This window comes from Peromyscus californicus, unplaced genomic scaffold, assembly GCF_007827085.1.
Source record: "Peromyscus californicus insignis strain IS unplaced genomic scaffold, ASM782708v3 Scaffold_6__1_contigs__length_162567912, whole genome shotgun sequence".
In the NCBI taxonomy this organism is placed as follows: domain Eukaryota; kingdom Metazoa; phylum Chordata; class Mammalia; order Rodentia; family Cricetidae; genus Peromyscus; species Peromyscus californicus.
Genome location: NW_026294584.1, coordinates 19,696,840 through 19,713,707, shown reverse-complemented (window position 1 = coordinate 19,713,707; position 16,868 = coordinate 19,696,840). Strand labels below are relative to the sequence as shown.

The 16,868-nt window shown below is 43.9% G+C and overlaps 1 protein-coding gene across 6 annotated transcripts in view; it reads left to right on the top strand.

Annotated features, from left to right (window-relative positions):
- Positions 1-7,938: 7,938 nt before the first annotated feature.
- Positions 7,939-16,868, top strand: part of Sgce (sarcoglycan epsilon) — a 71,269-nt gene continuing 62,339 nt past the window's right edge. For 2 of the 6 annotated variants that reach the window (XM_052719202.1, XM_052719199.1), the window contains exon 1: positions 7,939-8,094. In XM_052719202.1, coding sequence (XP_052575162.1) covers positions 7,986-8,094 — 109 coding nt within the window. In that variant the 5' untranslated portion in view covers positions 7,939-7,985. The remainder of the gene's footprint in view (positions 8,095-16,868) is intronic. The other 4 variants (XM_052719200.1, XM_052719203.1, XM_052719204.1 and 1 more) reach the window with 4 other exon arrangements.

The following is a 16,868-nucleotide window of genomic DNA, read 5'->3' as shown; positions in this document are numbered from 1 at the left end:
CCTTCGAGGAACTGGTCGATTAGAGCAGGCTCACTCCAATCCAGCTCCAGGGCAAGCATGTGGAATTCGTTGCCATAGTCGGCAACAGAGTCCGGGCCTTGGCGCAGACGTCTGATCCGGCGTTTGGCAGCTTCACGTCTCTGAGGGTCTTCAAAGACAAGCTTCAACTCCATCATGAAGGCCTCGTAGTTGTGCATCAGGTAAGTGTATCTGTCCAGTTTAGCAGTAGCCCAGCGGGCGGCTCGGCCAATCAGCATGCTCGTCACGAAGCACACCCTGGCTCGATCATCGGCGAGAGCTCTGGTGCCCTTTGCCAGGAAGGCCCGGCACTGGGATAGGAACTGATTCAGCATTTCGGCGTTGCCATCGAACTTGAAGGGGAGGTCTTCAAGGCAGTCGTCGCCGAAGAGCAGTGCTGGAGTGGGAGCGGCTGTAGCGCCCTGGAGCTCTTCCTCCTCTTCGCCTTCTTCAGGCACCTGGATCTGAACTTGCTCCGGCTCGGGTTCCTCTTCCTCTTGGGGCAGGTAGCGGAGTCTGTTGTTGGCCGACGGGAGCCAGTACACGTGGTACTGGGGGCGGTGGCCCTCCCACTGCTGGTCCTCCCCGAGGTTGCCGTTGTCTCCATTGTGCTGTGCGCGGCGGCGGCGGCGCCGACCGAGGATGGGCACAGGGCTGCTGGGCCTGTTGTTGTTGTTGTTGTCGTTGGGGGGGGGAGGAGGAGGAGGGGGCGGGCAGTCGGAACCACCCGCCGCAGCCATGGTGGCAGGAGGGGACCTCCCAGGTGTTGCTTCACTCTGGGGAGGAAGCCCAGGACCCTGGGCCCCTCGTGGTCGGCGTCTCCTCCTGTTCCTGTAAATGACAACAGAAGCATACACTCAACATACACATTCACAGCAGTCTCTATAAACAAGGATTTAATTTTTCAAATATCCCTTGATAATTATCAGTTGATAATTAGTCGACAACACACACCACACCCTCCAAAGAGGATGAAGTAATCGTTCACGAAATAGTCAAAAGCATACTACTTCTTGATGTCCAGACATCCAAATGACTCTTCTCCTAAAAAAAAAAAAGTCACCTGCTCCTTATAATTACTACATGACCTTCATCAACAGCACCCTCACCTTCATAAACTATAAAGGAAAGGTGATAATAGTAAAGAAGTCCTATTGTATGGAGGGTCCAAGTTAAAGATAAATAGGAAACGAATTATGCAAAATAACTTCTAAATTATGCAAAATGATCCCAACACCATCCGTTTTACTAATAAGGATGTTAGGGAAAAGTAACTAATACGCTAATCAATAAGAAACGACACACACAAAAGAGGTGGGTATTAGAACCACAGTGTGTGTACTCATCAGCTCTGAAAAAATTAGACTTGGCCACATGTCACAACAGAGGTGCACCCTTAACATTAAAGGTCTAATTATCAAGTCAAACAACCAACCACTACCACAAAGCCAAGACTGTCTAATTGTTTTTGTGACCACAAGTTAACTTCCTCAGAATTCTCTTTGGGGCAGAAATGGCATTGAACAGTACATGGGGATGTCAGCTTACCTTATTAGGCAATCATTAAACAAATATTAATTGATGCCTCCTAGGAAGAAATGGGCTATACAATAGGATATCTTTTTTAATGATGCTGGATAATAGTACAATTCAAATTTGTTGTGCCTTAATTAAATCATGTTATAAATCACTGAATTATAACCATTAACTGATTATTAATAAGGTTATTAATTAAAAACAAAAAGGTAACTTTCTGTATAAGTGGGAAGGGGCTGTAACTATGGCAGCTTGGGCATCCTGAATCTAAAGATACTTAAAAATATACTTTATTAGTCAAAGAAATACAGAAGTTTATTTGTACTACTGGTCACCAGTGTGTAGCCTTTAGTTTTTAATTGAGATTTTTCAGTAGGGCCCCACCCAAAGGCCTGTCAAATTAAGGTGGGATAGGCCTGGACTCCAAGAAGGTGAGTGGATGGGGCGGGGGAGGAGTTTAAATGTTTTCATTATGAGTGCAGTGATAACTACAGCACAGTATCTGCCTGTGTACTTCCTAAAAAAAAGGGTTAAATGCAATCAGAGTGATTAATAATCATGTATTTGTAAGGATCTCAAATCTCAAACTTGGAAAATTAAAATAATTGTAGTAAAGAATAAGATATTAAAGTTTTACAAACTTTGTAATTGGACAGTCTAGTAAACTTTTTAAAAAGTTTAAGTTTATTGAAGTTAAAAAACTTTTTAAAAGTTTGAACTTACAAACAACTTCTAAGTTTAAAGGTTAAAACTTAAGAAAGTTTTAAAAAACTTTGTAATTAGACAGTCTAGCAAACTTATTTAAAAGTTTAACTAAGTTTATTGAAGTTTAAAAAAACATTTTAAAAGTTTGAACTAAAAACAATCTTTAAGTTTAAAGCTTAAAACTTTAGAAAGTTTTAAAAACTTTGAAATTGGACAGTCTAGCAAACTTTTTAAAAAGTTTAACTATGTTTACTGGAGTTTAAAAAAAACTTTTTAAAAAAAGTTTGAACTTACAAACAACTTTTGAGTTTAAAGCTTAAAACTTTAGAAAGTTTTAAAGTTCTGTTTTTGAAAGTTTAAACTTTCAAAAAGTTTAAAACTTATTAATAGTTATAAACTTTTAATTTAAAAAGTTCAATAAAAGTTTAAGGACATGAAGTTTAAAACTTTTGAACAAACAAAAGTTTAAAAATAAGTTGTTCTTCTCTGACCAATCAAGGCACAAATGGGCCCTCATTAAATTCCATGAAACAAAAAAGATAAAAATTTGTTAATTAGAAAATTAGATGGAAAGCAGCTAATATTTCGATCAATAGACTTTTAAAAAATAGAGGAAAACTGTCATCCCACATGGCACCTGTTCATTACCCTTGTCCAACCCCCCTGCTTTCTTACTACCCCCACTCCAACCTCCCACCCCCACCCCAACCTCCCACCCCCACCTCACCCCACCCCTCCACCCCCACCCCGCCCATCTTTTCGGCCCCTCCCTTGCCATAACCAACTGCAGCCATTTCCTCTTAGTCCCAAGCCATTCCTGTGGCCTCTCCATTGAGTGGAGCACACAAGGTTCTTAAAGGGCAGGGACTAGTGTGCCATTTTAACAGTTTTAACACTTCTACTTAATTAATCACTTTAATAACAGGCTACCAAAGCTAACAATAACTGATAATATTCAAGTTTTAAAAAGTTAGAAGACGCCTTGACTTCTTTAAAGACAAGTGTACTGGTAACAAAGACCATAGTCAAAACAATTCATTATTTTTTAATTAAATTCTTTTAATCTCTCATTAAAAATCAATTAATAAGCACTGGTCAGATGACTATAGTGTGACTTCTGTCATCTAGAAAATAATCATTTAAAATAGAAATTAAAAACTTCCTTAAAATGGTCTCAGCATGGCTTGGTGCAGCCTGACCCAGGTCAGGAAGGTACACAATCTATCAGGGTGGGCTTTACTGAAGCCAGGTCTGGTGGGCAGTAACACCTATAAAAGGCAATTAGCAATCAATACACTGTTTGTATTGATATTTTACAAACAATATAATTTTTGCAATATAAGTAAGATAATTTAGAGACTGGAGTTAAGGAAATGGGGTGGGGCTGTGCCCATGTAAGTTGGGGAAGTGTGCCCCTCCCACCTGGATTTTCAGGGCTTCGCTTTTGTTTTTTAATAAGACAGTACTGATTAAACACATTAAAGGCCCCATGTGGCCTGTGAGGTCACCAGTTTAAGATCTGTGACCACAATTGATGGGAGGTAAGAAGCATGTGGACTTCCTTTTAATTTGACTTAAAACTGTGGCTCCCCCATTTCCCTCTTAAAGAGGGGGGATTAGGAGTGGGGGTTGCTGAGAGCTCCCATTCCTGAAAACTGAAAGGTCACACTGCATAAGCCAAGCTACCTGAGGTGCCATCTTCATAGGATAATTAAGTTTTAGGCTGTTTAGGAATAAATAAGTACATTTGATTAATTATTAACTCTTAACAATGACTTCTTCAAACCTTTTTTTTAATTCCCCCAAAACATCAAAGGACAATAATAGTAAATAAAATCATATAAAGTGTCTCATTAGGAAATGAAACACCATTAAGCAACTTAGTTGCTTTAAATTTTTAAATGTCCTTTTCTTAGTATCATATGAATTATGTGAAATGCAAATTCTAATTTGCATATATTTATTTCCAATGGTTTGAACCTCTTTAATATGCAAATAAAATTCCCACAGCAAAGCAAATTTCAAGCTGTAATTATAAGCACCTATTTCCCATAGACAGTTGTACTTTAGGGGAGGGGCATTAAGAAGGTGAGGGTTTGGGGGAGCAAGAGTCCCCATTTCTCCCCCTTAAAAATCCTGGCTCATGGTGTGTAATGTAGGGAACCAGTTTGTTTGTTTTTTTTTTTAATTTCTTCATTAATTAAGAGACATTTCTATTTGGCTTTTCTGTAAATTACAGATGTTTAATTAAGCCAGTTGAAACAATCTATGTTTTGCAATGTAACTACTCTGTGACATCACACAAATTTTAAATGTCAATATGTAGCATTAATAACCCACTTGTCCCAAATTTAAACTAGCTTTTTATGAAAAAAGCTAATTACTTGGGACAGCAAATAATTAGCTTTTTATGAAAAAAGCTAATTACTTGGAATAACAAATAATTAGCTTTTTATGAAAAAAGCTAATTACTTGGAATAACAAATAATTAGCTTTTTATGAAAAAAGCTAATTATTTGGAAAATATAATTTTGTTTCACATTATAATTACAGCTTACTTTGCTGGAGTTAAAAAATACACTTAAAAAAAATTTTTAAATGTGAGAGGTGGACAGCAACTCAACTCAGACCAGTAAAGCACCACAAGAAAAAGGACCAAAAACTCAAAAAAGCCTGAAGGCCAGCAGCAAGACAATGAATAATTTACTCTGGCCATTTAGCACACATTTAATGAATGCCTACTATGTGTCAAGCACCATTTATTACATGTAGGCAGGCCAGCCAGAGCTAATCACCTAGAATTTTTAAGGAAAAAACAACTCAGAAAACAACAGTCTCCTCCCTCAGAGGCTCATCCATAACAACAACAACACCTCAAACTCCAAAGAAACATAGTTCAAGCTGCTTCTGCTTTTATATGCATTCATTTCCAGTAAGTCCAAGGGTGTCTTGGTCCAATAATTAAATATGAAAATATTTTAAATTTAATTTTTAATTTAAAATAAATAATTGGCTTAAGTGCTGCAAGGCATCAGCCAAGGTCTTCTTAGAAGTTCTCATATCCCACTATCAGTTTTAATTGTGGGATCATTTTATTTAATAATGCAAGGCACTTATTAAAAGTGCTTATGCATGCCAGGTATACTTATTATTGTGGTTAATTATTCTTATTATTCTTATATTTACTAGACACCTGTGGACAAAAAGCAAAACCGCGCAACAGAGAAACCGCAGGGAGGCGGGGCTGTACAGCCAGGCTCAGACTGTGTGGCGCAGTTGCGCAGTGGAGGCAAACCTGAGGGAGGGGCTGGGGCCCATACTGCGCAGGCGCAGGCAGGCTGAGGGCAGGCGGGGCTCTAGGCCTCCTCGGTGGAGAAGCTCTGGGAGGAGCTGAACATTGAGAGGCGGGCCTGGGGCGGGGCCTGGGCAGGCCACCTCAGAGGAGGCGGGCCTTGGGGGGGGTCTTGGGCGGGGTTGGGAAGGCTACGTCAGAGGAGGTGGGCCTTGGACAGGGCTGGGCAGGCCACAGCAGAGGAGGCGGGCCTTGGGCGGGGCTGGGCAGGCCACCTCAGAGGAGGCGGGCCTTGGGCGGGGCCTTGGGCGGGGCTGGGGAGGCTACGTCAGAGGAGGCGGGCCTGGGGCGGGGCGGGGCAGGCCACCTCAGAGGAGGCGGGCCTTGGGCGGGGTCTTGGGCGGGGCTGGGCAGGCCACGTCAGAGGAGGCGGGCCTGGGGCGGGGCTGGGCAGCCCACCTCAGAGGAGGCGGGCCTTGGGCGGGGCTAAGTAGGCTGGCTCTAAGGCGTCAGCACTTGGGAGGTTGGACCTGTGGAAGCATGTTCTGGAAAGGCGCGCGCCACGCGAGGCGCGGGCGAGGCGCGGGCGAGGCGCTAGGCCTCTGCAGGCTAGATGGGAGGGGCAGGTCTGAGACTGGCTGTTACAGGGCTGCAGAGTGTCTGCACTCCTCCCCCCGCCTCCCCCCCACCTCCCCAGACCCCTCCCACCAGCTTCCAACAACCAGATTCCTTCCATGCAGCAAGAGCAAGCCACCCCCTCCCCTCGGCCTCGTACCCACCCCGCAAATCAGACAGTTTCCACAAACTGTTGCTGGGCACCAATCTGCGCCACCAAGTCAATTGCACCGTCACGTCAATCAATCACCACTAGACAAGGCAGCCCGTTCTGCCATCTTCAAAATCCACCCCCCCTCCACTCAACTGCCAGAGCAGGAATGGCGTCAACACTAATTTTTGCCGCCCAGGGCTCCATTTTGTCTAATACCACCATCATGCAGCTAGCCGTCCTACGGGAAAACGGAATGGAGCCGTTCCAAAAGGCGCAAGGGTTTTGTCCCCCCACCCTCCAAGGAGAGAGTTGTACTTTCTCGTCCTTCCAAAGCCACTTTTTCTGGAGCTCAAGAGTCTGGCTTTTTTGGCTCTGCGGCAGTTTGTAGCGCATTTCTAAATCCATCTTTCTTGCACTTTTGCCTTTGGTTACTCTCCTGCACTCAGAATTTAGTGCGTGAAGCACGGTTCAGTTCGCGGATCGCCGCGGATCGCCGTATTTCGGCCGCGTTTGCCGCGCATGAAGCCGCGTTCGTACACAGAAGCGCATGAAGCGCCCATTAGTATGAGAGGCGCATGAAGCGCCCATTAGTACAGCGAAGCGCATTAAGCGCCCATTAGTACAGCAAGGCGCATGAAGCGTCTCTTAGTACAGTGAAGCGCATTAAGCGCGAATTAGTATATCGAAGCGCATGAAGCGCCCCATCAGTTGGTAGCGCATGAAGCGCCTATTAGTATTTCGTAGCGCATGAAGCGCCCATTAGTTAAGTATTTCGCAGCGCATGAAGCGCCCGTTCCCAGCAGCGCAACTGAAGCGCTTCTCCGTTTGCAGCGCATTGAAGCGCCCAAGAGTTGCAGAGCCGTCACTTTGCAGCGCGTCTGAGGAGCACATCGCAGTTCGGTCCGTAGCTCATGTGCGTCTGCAGCTCATCGCTGTCCGCAGCTCATGCGTCTACTGACCATTTCGGGACGCGAGTCGTGCAAAGCGAAGCCGTGAAAGACTTGCTTTCCACGCTCGCGTCTCGGGATCCGGCCACTGAAGGCGTGAAAAAAAAAAAAAGATTTGCGAGGAGATATTCCGGGGCGCTACTTCATCTCCCGCAGCTCCCGAATAAACGGGGATGTGCGTGTGATCGTTTAAAAAAAAAAATCCTCACCGCATACTCACCACGCGAGGACTCCTCTGCGAAGACAGGAAGGGCGACGGGGTCTCACACCTGGCTGGGCGAAGGTCCACTGGTGACCGCGGTCCGGAGAAGCTCCGGACCGCGGACCGCGCAGCGGACCTCGGCGACGCTCGGTGGACCTTCTCCGGTGGCTGGCTTCCTCGGGTCGGAGTCGGGATTCTTCTCCTTCTTCTTCGACACACACCAACTGAAGTTGGAAACGCGTGTGCCGAGAGCCCGGACCGCTCGCCTTATATAGTCTGTTCCGAAGAGGGGGGCGCCAAATCCCAGCGTGCTCCGCGGGCTTGCGGGGGCGGAGGGGGTGCGTGGGCGGGCGCCTGGGGGGATGGGGTGGGGGGGGCAGCCCGCGCTGCGTTGGCCCGCCGCTAGGGGGAGCATGGGCCCGGGTGGGGGGTGCAGGAAACCAATGCTGCACTGGCCAAGCTGGGAGGAAAGAAGAAAGGGAGGGGAGGGGAGAAGCCGGCCTAGGCAGGCCGAGAATGCTATTATTCTGGTGGTGGGAGCTGGGAGACCCCTGTGCTTGGACGGGAAAGGGTCGGGGGACACGCAAGATGAGCCCCGCGACCCCTGGCACGTTCTTACTGACAGGTTAGTGGTCTGCGCGCGACACTGGAGGTCCGGGGGCCCACAGGCCGCCTCCCCCCCTCCCCCACTCGGGTTCCGGGGTACCAGGGCGTGCCCAAAGGGTGCAAGCCCCTCTCTCTACACGATGCCCCCACAGCACCCCTCTTTCGGGGCGCCCCGAAGCCCACCTCCTGGCACCATGGGTCCCTCCCCAGGCCTGACCTCTGGCCTTTTCTTTCTTTCTGCACCCCCACGGCCCCTCCCTGTCCTGCAGGGCAGGAATTCATCTCCAGTTTCCACTGCGGGCACCCCTCCCTGCCCCCACCCTGGTGGAGGACATCTTCTGATCCCTGAAGCAGAGATCTGGGGGTCATCGCCCCTTGGGGTGGGGGGCTTTACCCCACAATTGAGACTCCTTGGCCTAGATGCGAGCCAGAGGACATGGCTGACCAGCTGCTTTCTCTCTCACACAAAGATGTACAAATCTTTTCTCCCTTTCGGGAATCCGATTGAGAGAGAGAGACCACCAAAATATGACATTTAAAAGACTGAATCCCCCCTTCTTTTTAAGCATATTTCCCGGGGGCGCAAACCTGGTTTTTCTTAGGTTTTACCAAACAGGGAAGTAGAATCGTGAAATGCTGGGAGCCAAACGGTGTTCGGGCCAGGGTCAGCCATGGCTGGGGGCCAGAGAGGCTGCAAACAGCACCCATTGCCCTACTAAATGCAATCTGCGGGGGAAAGCAGGAACAATTGAAAACAGCTGGGGATGCTTCCCGCGTTCTTGGCGGGCTTTGGCGGTTTCAGCTACGGACTTTCGGTGGTGATTAGGGTTTACAGGGAGACCTCGGCTTTCTCCCCGCGTCGTTACATTTTTCTAAATCGTGCGCGTGAATGAATGTTTTGGGGTGCGGTAACTGCACGCTTAAACCTTTGAAACAGGTTGCTGAGACTCAGCTCCAAACATTTGCTTGACTTGGTACATATAAACCTGTGATTTCTTTTTTAACGTAGGGAAATTCACAAAGGGAGAAAACACTCAAATACTGAAGAGAAAGGAGGCGAAATAAAACCTTAATGTGGATTCCCACCTAAGCTGCGCAAAATGTTAGGCGCGGAGACATTGGACAATCTGTTGCTAATCTTTGTCCAAAGTTAAAGTTAAAAGAAAAATCCAGTTGTCTACAACTGAGTCGGATTTATTCACCACAGATGAAACGTATTTGTCTTTCAAGACTAAAACTCAGCGTATTTCAGGAAGAGTCCTACAGCTTTTTTCCTTAAAGGAAAAAGCGAGACTCTGACCCATTGTGTACCACAAGATGGAAGGGACCTTGCGCGATACAAAGCATTAGTGTTTTTAGCATTAAGCAAAAATTCATTCATTTACTGGGAACCTACTTATTAGAAATGAATTAGTTGACCCCCAGAAACAGAAATGAATTAGTGCGGATTTCCAGCAGGGAAAGGTATTTTTTTTAGGAAGTTAGGTGAACACAATCATGTTTTTTTGAATTTAAAAATGTTTATCCTCTTCTGCAAGACAGTCTAATTCCAGGATTTAAAAAAAAAATGTTTATTTAACAGTCGCTGTTCTGTTGACGGCGGAACTGTCAGATTCTTAGCGATTGTTTCTCATCCAAAGTTAATTCACCTAGCTGTTCACTGATAACACTGCTTTTTAAAAAGTGAGATTTATAGCAAGCATAGGTAAAAAAAAAAAAAATAAGGAAAATTCAAGTTAAAAAAATCACCTAAGTCTTTCAAGGCTTGAACTAATTTGATTTTTCATTTCAAAATTTGAACCCGGTGTTTTTGGCTTAAAACGTAAAAAAGGCTTTGTATTTTTGTAATAATAGTAAGTCTGCTCATTGTCCAAATTCCAGAGAGAGCCTCAATAAAGGCAATCAAGATCACCTGTGACACCGTCGCCTGGCTGTGGTGCGGCAAACTACCTCTGTGCTTACAGACGTATCTAAAGAATATTTTTTTTTCTATAGGGTTGAGTATATTTTTTTCTCAAAATTAAATATTGGATCAAATTAATTTTCTCCATGTTTTCTTTCCAAGCAAGTAAGTTTTGAGCATCAAGTAACATTAATTTTACAGTTTTCTTTAAAAGAAGTAATATTAAATTAATATTTTCTGATTGATGCATATGAACAGCCATAACACCCGAGCTCTTCAAACCAACAAGCCAAGCAGAGACTCCCCGACCTCAGGATTCTCACATGTAGCTGTAATTCTGTTCAATATCCTTGAGGTTTTTTATGTTTTACATATGAAAAAAATTTCACTTTGCTTCAAATCCTAATTTTCCCAGGGAAAAAGCAATAACAGATGTTTAGGTAAAACTTTCTTGCTATCTGAAAGAACAAAACAATATTTAACTGAACAGACACAAAAAAAATAGATACTTTAGATTTTTTTTTTGTTGTTACCAAAACAAACTTGAAAAACCAGTCTGTCCTAATTCTGATAGGTAAGACTCATAAACACTCTTGATACGTACTATTCAGGTACATTTTAGATTTTCTAAGATGTTTTTTCCCCGTGTGGGTTATCTCGTGCCAGCTTGTCGCAAGGGTCAGTGTGAAGCGCGTGCCGTGTTACTATGCATTATTTACTTCACTAGGTACTGGCTGTCCTTTGTATCTGAACAGTTGATCCATTTTTGTAAGAGTTTGCTATGGAGCTATCAATCTCTTGCTTTACCACCGTGTTTAGTTTTCAGCGGGGTGGGTAAAGTCCTTTAGCACCACGTAGGATTTTGACATCGCACATAATATGTCTTCTGTTTGTACATTTTACCTATTTTATGGCAGTTTGCCATATATCTGTGAAGCTGTTGATTTATATCTTATATTTAGGGTAAGTTCTAGAGGAGTGAGGAATTTCTATTTCAAAGCAAAGGTAGAATTTTCACAAGTCAAATAGTAGAATTCCTATTTGGACATTTTATCCTTTTTAATGAGAATTTGATATGGATGCGAACTTGCAGATTTGCTGCCTGTACTTGGCTTAGCTTCTAGGATAGTAGGAGAAAATTATTTTTAAACAAGATGAAATTTTCATTTGTCTAAAGAGTGACTAGGGTTTGAATTGCTCATTTTATTGTTATTACCATAAATCTAGCAGCTATTGGTTTACCTTTGTATGTAGCATATTTTCTAGTTGGGGAGAAAATTATATTTCTAAGCCAAATGGAATTTTCACTTGTCTCACAGACTCTGCAAACGGCAATGAACAGCACCATAAAAACGGGCTAGATATAAGCTGAGAGAGAAAGATTGCATATGTCCGGCTTTTCACACTAGTATTCATTGATGGAAATCACCCCCTAAAGACAAGGTTGAAACAGGGAAGAAATCCTGGCTTGTGGACAATGTTTCAAGTCAAATACTAAGATTGTTTGTGGATCTAAGTGCAGTATTTACACATCCTGTTTTTCTCTACTATTATTCCACAATTATTGTTGCTTTTCTTTTTTTTCCAAACTAATTGTCCATAGGCTCATACCCTACCCGATCCTTTTTCTTTAAGCTTACCCCTCCACAGTCTCTGTTCTAAACACCTAAATGTATATTCCATTTATTTATCTTATTTCCTAGTCTCAGCGTGGAACAGGACCCTAGGTAATCAGATGATACGGGTTTGTCTGTTCGGGCTCTTGGGCTGGAAAGAATCTTTACACTTTGCTCTGTTTTAGTCTCTTTACTGTTTTCCCATATTTCTTAACTTTTCTAACAGGCAGGCAGGCAGAGGGATGGATGGGCACACACACACACACATACACACACACACACATACACACACACACACATACACACACGTGCGCATCTCATCCAGACTTTTTTCTGAACTTCAGTATTCAGTTTTCTAGTCTGCTCTTTCCTTATTATCAGATTGTAGCAATGGAATATTGAAGAGGAAAGAAGACGGGGGAGAAAGCAAGCAAGCGAGGAAGCTAGGCTGATATTTTTAGGGATCAACAAGTCCTATCAGAGACTGTTTTTCTGCTTAGAGTTTTCCGGTTGGAAAGAGATTCTCAATGGTCTAAAGCCATTTCACATGGACTGCTTCCAAGCCAAATTCTCTGTACATGATTTTCATTGTTAATTTTCTTTAAAAGACATGTAACTGTAGTAAAGACAGCAATGAATTAAGCAATAATAACAATAAACCCCAAACAATCTCCACAGCCTGTCATAAACGTTTTCACTGGTATTCTTTCCTTCCTGGGTTTTACTTGGTATGTATGCGTTTTTTCACAGACTTGTACTTTAAAGCTGTTGGATTCTTTACACTTTATTTTGAAAGATAAATGAATCTTGCTTTCAGGGAAGCAGTTTGCAGGCTGTAGGCTGATGTGAGAGATGGTGTTCAGATTAATTAGCAGGATTGGTATGTGAGCCGGAGACTTATCTGGGACCAGCGCCGGCCAGATGTGTATAGGTGACTGGGTCTGAAGAAGAGAGGAACCCAGGTAGGGTCACAAACCCTTGCCCTGGATCTGCACTGGTTTAACATTGGCACAAATGATTTTGACAGAGATCTAGAAGGCCTGCTTTACAATTCATGGATGGCTGGAAAAGGGATAGCTGTTGCAAATAGATAACAGAATTTAGAGTTAAATACCATTTAAGTTGAGTTCGGGGCTGTGCTGCAGGCATAACATGCAGCACCCAGTGCACCTTAATTCACTGGCGTGGCGAGAAGCGGGAAGATCAGGATGAAGCCACGGCATGATGTGACTTATAGAAATAAAAATCCAAGTTAGACTGTGGGATTAACTCTAATGTCCGTACATCATAAAAATTAATAGGACCCTGCTCTAATCAAGCACATCTGGAGTATTGTGTTCATTTCTGGCTGTCAGTTTGAAGAGAGATGTTGACACATTAGACAACTTGCAGAACCGTCTGTGGGGTTGGTGAGGATCTGGCAGCTCTGTCCTAGAGGGTATCCTCAAGGGGTCTGGAAATGTTTAGTTGGAGTAGAGGAAAAGTAGAAATAAACTCCCTTCTGTTTGCTTCAGAGAGCAGAACCAGCATCAATGAATGAAAGTGCAGCTAGAGTCAGCTCAAGACCTTCCTAACAGTGCGGCCGGACAGAGAAATCAACTCCACTATTCCTTTACAGCATCAGAAACATTCACCTTTTTTGCGGTGGGGAGTTTGAAGACCACTGGACCATGTTGGTGTAGCCACCATACAAACTTGTCATGGGAACCTTTTTCTCCTCTGATAGTTGCAATTTCATGCTTCTCTCCTCTGCATGGCAAACTTGAGAAGTGTGAGAAAAGCCAAGGCTGTTTCTCCCTCCGCCAAGTGCCCTTGTCTTAGCTACCTTCCCAAGTCACTTTCTTTTCTTTCTGCCCTGGCTCCCGGGGCGGCTTGCTTGGTTCAAGCAGACTTCTGCTTGGTGGTGGATGCTTGGGACTCCAGGGTTACCTAGCAGGCAAGATACTGGCCATTGCCCCCAGATGGCTTGGTGCCTGCCTTCCTCTTCCTCAGAGGAATGTGGGACAGAGCTCTTCTACAGTAACCCCTCTTTCCCCCTGTGGTATCACTTTATAATAAAGTTGGGTTTTTTTTTCTTCAGTAATACGGTAAAATCATAACTATCAAAAGTAGCTTCCAGCCTGTGCCTTTTGAACCACTTATCAGGATGAGCGTGGTTCCTGACTGCCTCGGGAGTGCATTCTTGCTGAGTCAAACATGCCTTGGGGCAGATTTTTCTGTGCATCTGCCCGTTGATTGTTTATTCTGATAGCCATATCTCACTTGGAAGACGTGATTGTTCAAAATGAATTCAGGAGGTTAGAGGACTCCCATCCGGGACCTCTTTTTTTGAGCAGCCTTTTCTGACTTCATAGAATCTGAATTAAATACTTGGAACCTTGCAAACTATGGCCGGCTCTGTGCGAGAAGTGAAGGAAAGGGAGGCAGTTCTGTTTCCCTTGCTAATCGCCTCTCCCTCCTGCCTCCCCTCCTGCCTCAGGCCCGGGACTTCCTTCTCCACGCCAGTGGTTAGGAGGCGGCCGTGGAACCGCTCTCATCCTCATTGCATGAAGTGGGTTTTTACTGTCAAACAGCGTCCTTCTCTTTTTCACTCATTTTGTAACACTGCCCTACACTTCCGTGAGGTTGTAATAACACACACAGCCGCTTGCGGTGGCCGCCTTCCCAGTTGCTGGGGACGCCACAGGCATTCTCTGGCTCAGCTCCTGTTTCCGGGAGAGAAACTCTCAAAAGTGAGGTTCTGGCATGTCAAAGCTTCCCTGATCCGCGGGCGGCTACTTGCAATTCCTTGAGTGCAGTGCTTGCCCATGTCCCTGAACTGCAAAGTAATAATCCCAGTGTTTAAGCTTTAAAGCTTAGTTATCCTGGGAAATGGCTAGGTTGCTTCCGAACATTTGTTGCTGGTGTGAGTATTGTTACACTCTCAGAAGCACTACTGTGCTAGTGAAGGCTATACCATTCTCTTCTTAGGTCTTTCTGGTGAGGTGTTTTGTTTTGTTTTGTTTTAATCTTCACTTAGGAATATTAATGTAATTTATGTCAGTGGTTTAAATGTATTTCATTATTTAAAAATCATCTTTCACATGGCTCACTTTCTACCTAATTACCTTAGGCTAATAGATATTTAGAGTAGATCCTTGGCAGCCTGTACCAAGGGCATCCCCACAGCATCTGTTGTGACATGGAAGGACAGACTTTCTTTTCAGATAAAAGAAAGGGCTGGTTTCAAACCTGTTTGGGAGACAGGCAGCTTTGGTGTAAATTCCTTCCCATTCTTTGCCTTTTCCCTCATCATCTGGTCACCACTTGGATTATAATGGAGATAGGGGTTCACTCTGAATTTGAAAGAGATCACAGTTAATTTTCCTAAAGCAGTTATAGCAGGGTGTTTCAGTCCCCCCCCCCCCACTTTTTTCAGCGGTATGCAAAGAAATATAGCTTCTGTTTTACCTTTGAATGCAAAAGCAAAGGAAACATTAACTCTAAGATTTTGGTTTTCTTCCTTTAACAAATCCGTGTTTCTCACTAGGCAGTAAAATGATACCGCTTTTCTCTCCCATGCAACAGTTAATCAATGTAGCACCTTTGACATCTTTTATTTTCAGTAGTTACACAGTTGATTCGAATCAAAGACCGGCGCTGCAGTAGGGCTGTTAGATATCTTATCAGAGTCTGAATTATACATTTCATTTTTGTGGTCTAGCAATTTTCCTTATGAATGTTTAGCCTACATGTAAACTGGTAAAAGTGCTCAGAGATACAGACGTGGGTGTTTATTATGGTTGATAGTAATGATGAAAAACTAGAAAAACCCTTGGTAATGTTAATGAATGAATAATTATTTTATACTTTCTTTAGGGGTGGGTGCATTGGGTGTTTTTGAGACACTGTGACAGATTCTGAGAAATCGGTGGTCCGGCTCTAGAGCTTTTTACACTATTGAATTGACAAAGAGGAATCAAGCTTTTTTTTTTTTTTCTTCAGGATTAATCTTTGTGAAGATTAATCAAATAATTACACACAAGACTGTACTCTTTGGAACTAAGCTAAATGCTGCAAACACTAGCAGAGGATTTGACGGGCCTGGAAGAAGGGTGGAATTTTTCCCCCCAGGAAACATTCAGATGTGAAAGGGAGTGAATGCTAGGGATGTGACTCAGGAAAGGTGCGAAGGAGACCGGGGCTCTGCTGAGGTCCTGGGGCAGCCAGAGCATGGTAAATACAGAGTGCTGTGCAAAGAAAGAGATAGGCGAGGCCAGTGCCAGCAGGGTCGAGGAGCCAGGCTTTCCGGACCTAGTAGACCACCTTAAAGAGGTTCATCTTTGTAGTTAAAGCAAGGGGAAGTCTCAGAGGGGGGTTAAGCAGGACAAGACCAGATTTGCATTTCAAAAAGAGTACTCTAACTGCTGTGTGAAGAGAAGGTTAGGCGAGTCTGAATAGATTGCCACTGTTTAAATCCAGGTTGGAGATAGTGACCTTACAGGCTAATTAATGTAGGGGTAGTGAAATGAAGAGAGACGGAACATTTTGAAGGGTAACATTTGACTGAGGGTATCGGATTGAATTTGGGGTTGTTTGCCAGGAGGTTATGATGGCTACGTTTCTGTCATCTGCCCGATGGTCTCTGTAATTGCCTGACGGGGGTCTGATTGGAAAAGCGAGATCTTTGGTCTAAGTTTGGTCCGGTTGGATTCACGGTGACAGTAAATAAATTATGATTGAGTCACAAGACGGAAAGCTATGCAATTTTAACATGTAAACAGGTGCGAGTATGCTCTAAGAGAAAAACAGGGAATCACATGTATGGTAGAACATGGTGTATTTATGTCTGTATACAAATATATGTTCCATATGAATAAAATATAGAAAGATGCAAAGACAGTTAAGAGTACATACTGTAGCCAGTGAATGGCCTTGGTAGGATGACAGTAGGGGTGTGAGAAGGCACTTTTAGAAAATATAGCTTCCTGACGAAACTGTTTGAACGCATTGTAGTTAGAAAGCATGGCTCCTATAATATAGACAATTAATGACAATTTAAAGCAAACACTTGATATAAGACTATTTCTCTTTTAGATGCTTCCTAATTGGGAAGAGGGTGTAGCATGGTTGTGTTTTTGATTGGGAATAGAAATCTTTCCTGCAGCTTCACTTCCGTACCCCAGTGGCTCCCACAAAACCACTGCTTTTTAATCCCTTTCCACTAGATCGCACTAGTTCTCTGGCTTTCGAGTAGCCCGGTTTTGTGTTGTGCTTTTCACCAGCCATCTTCAT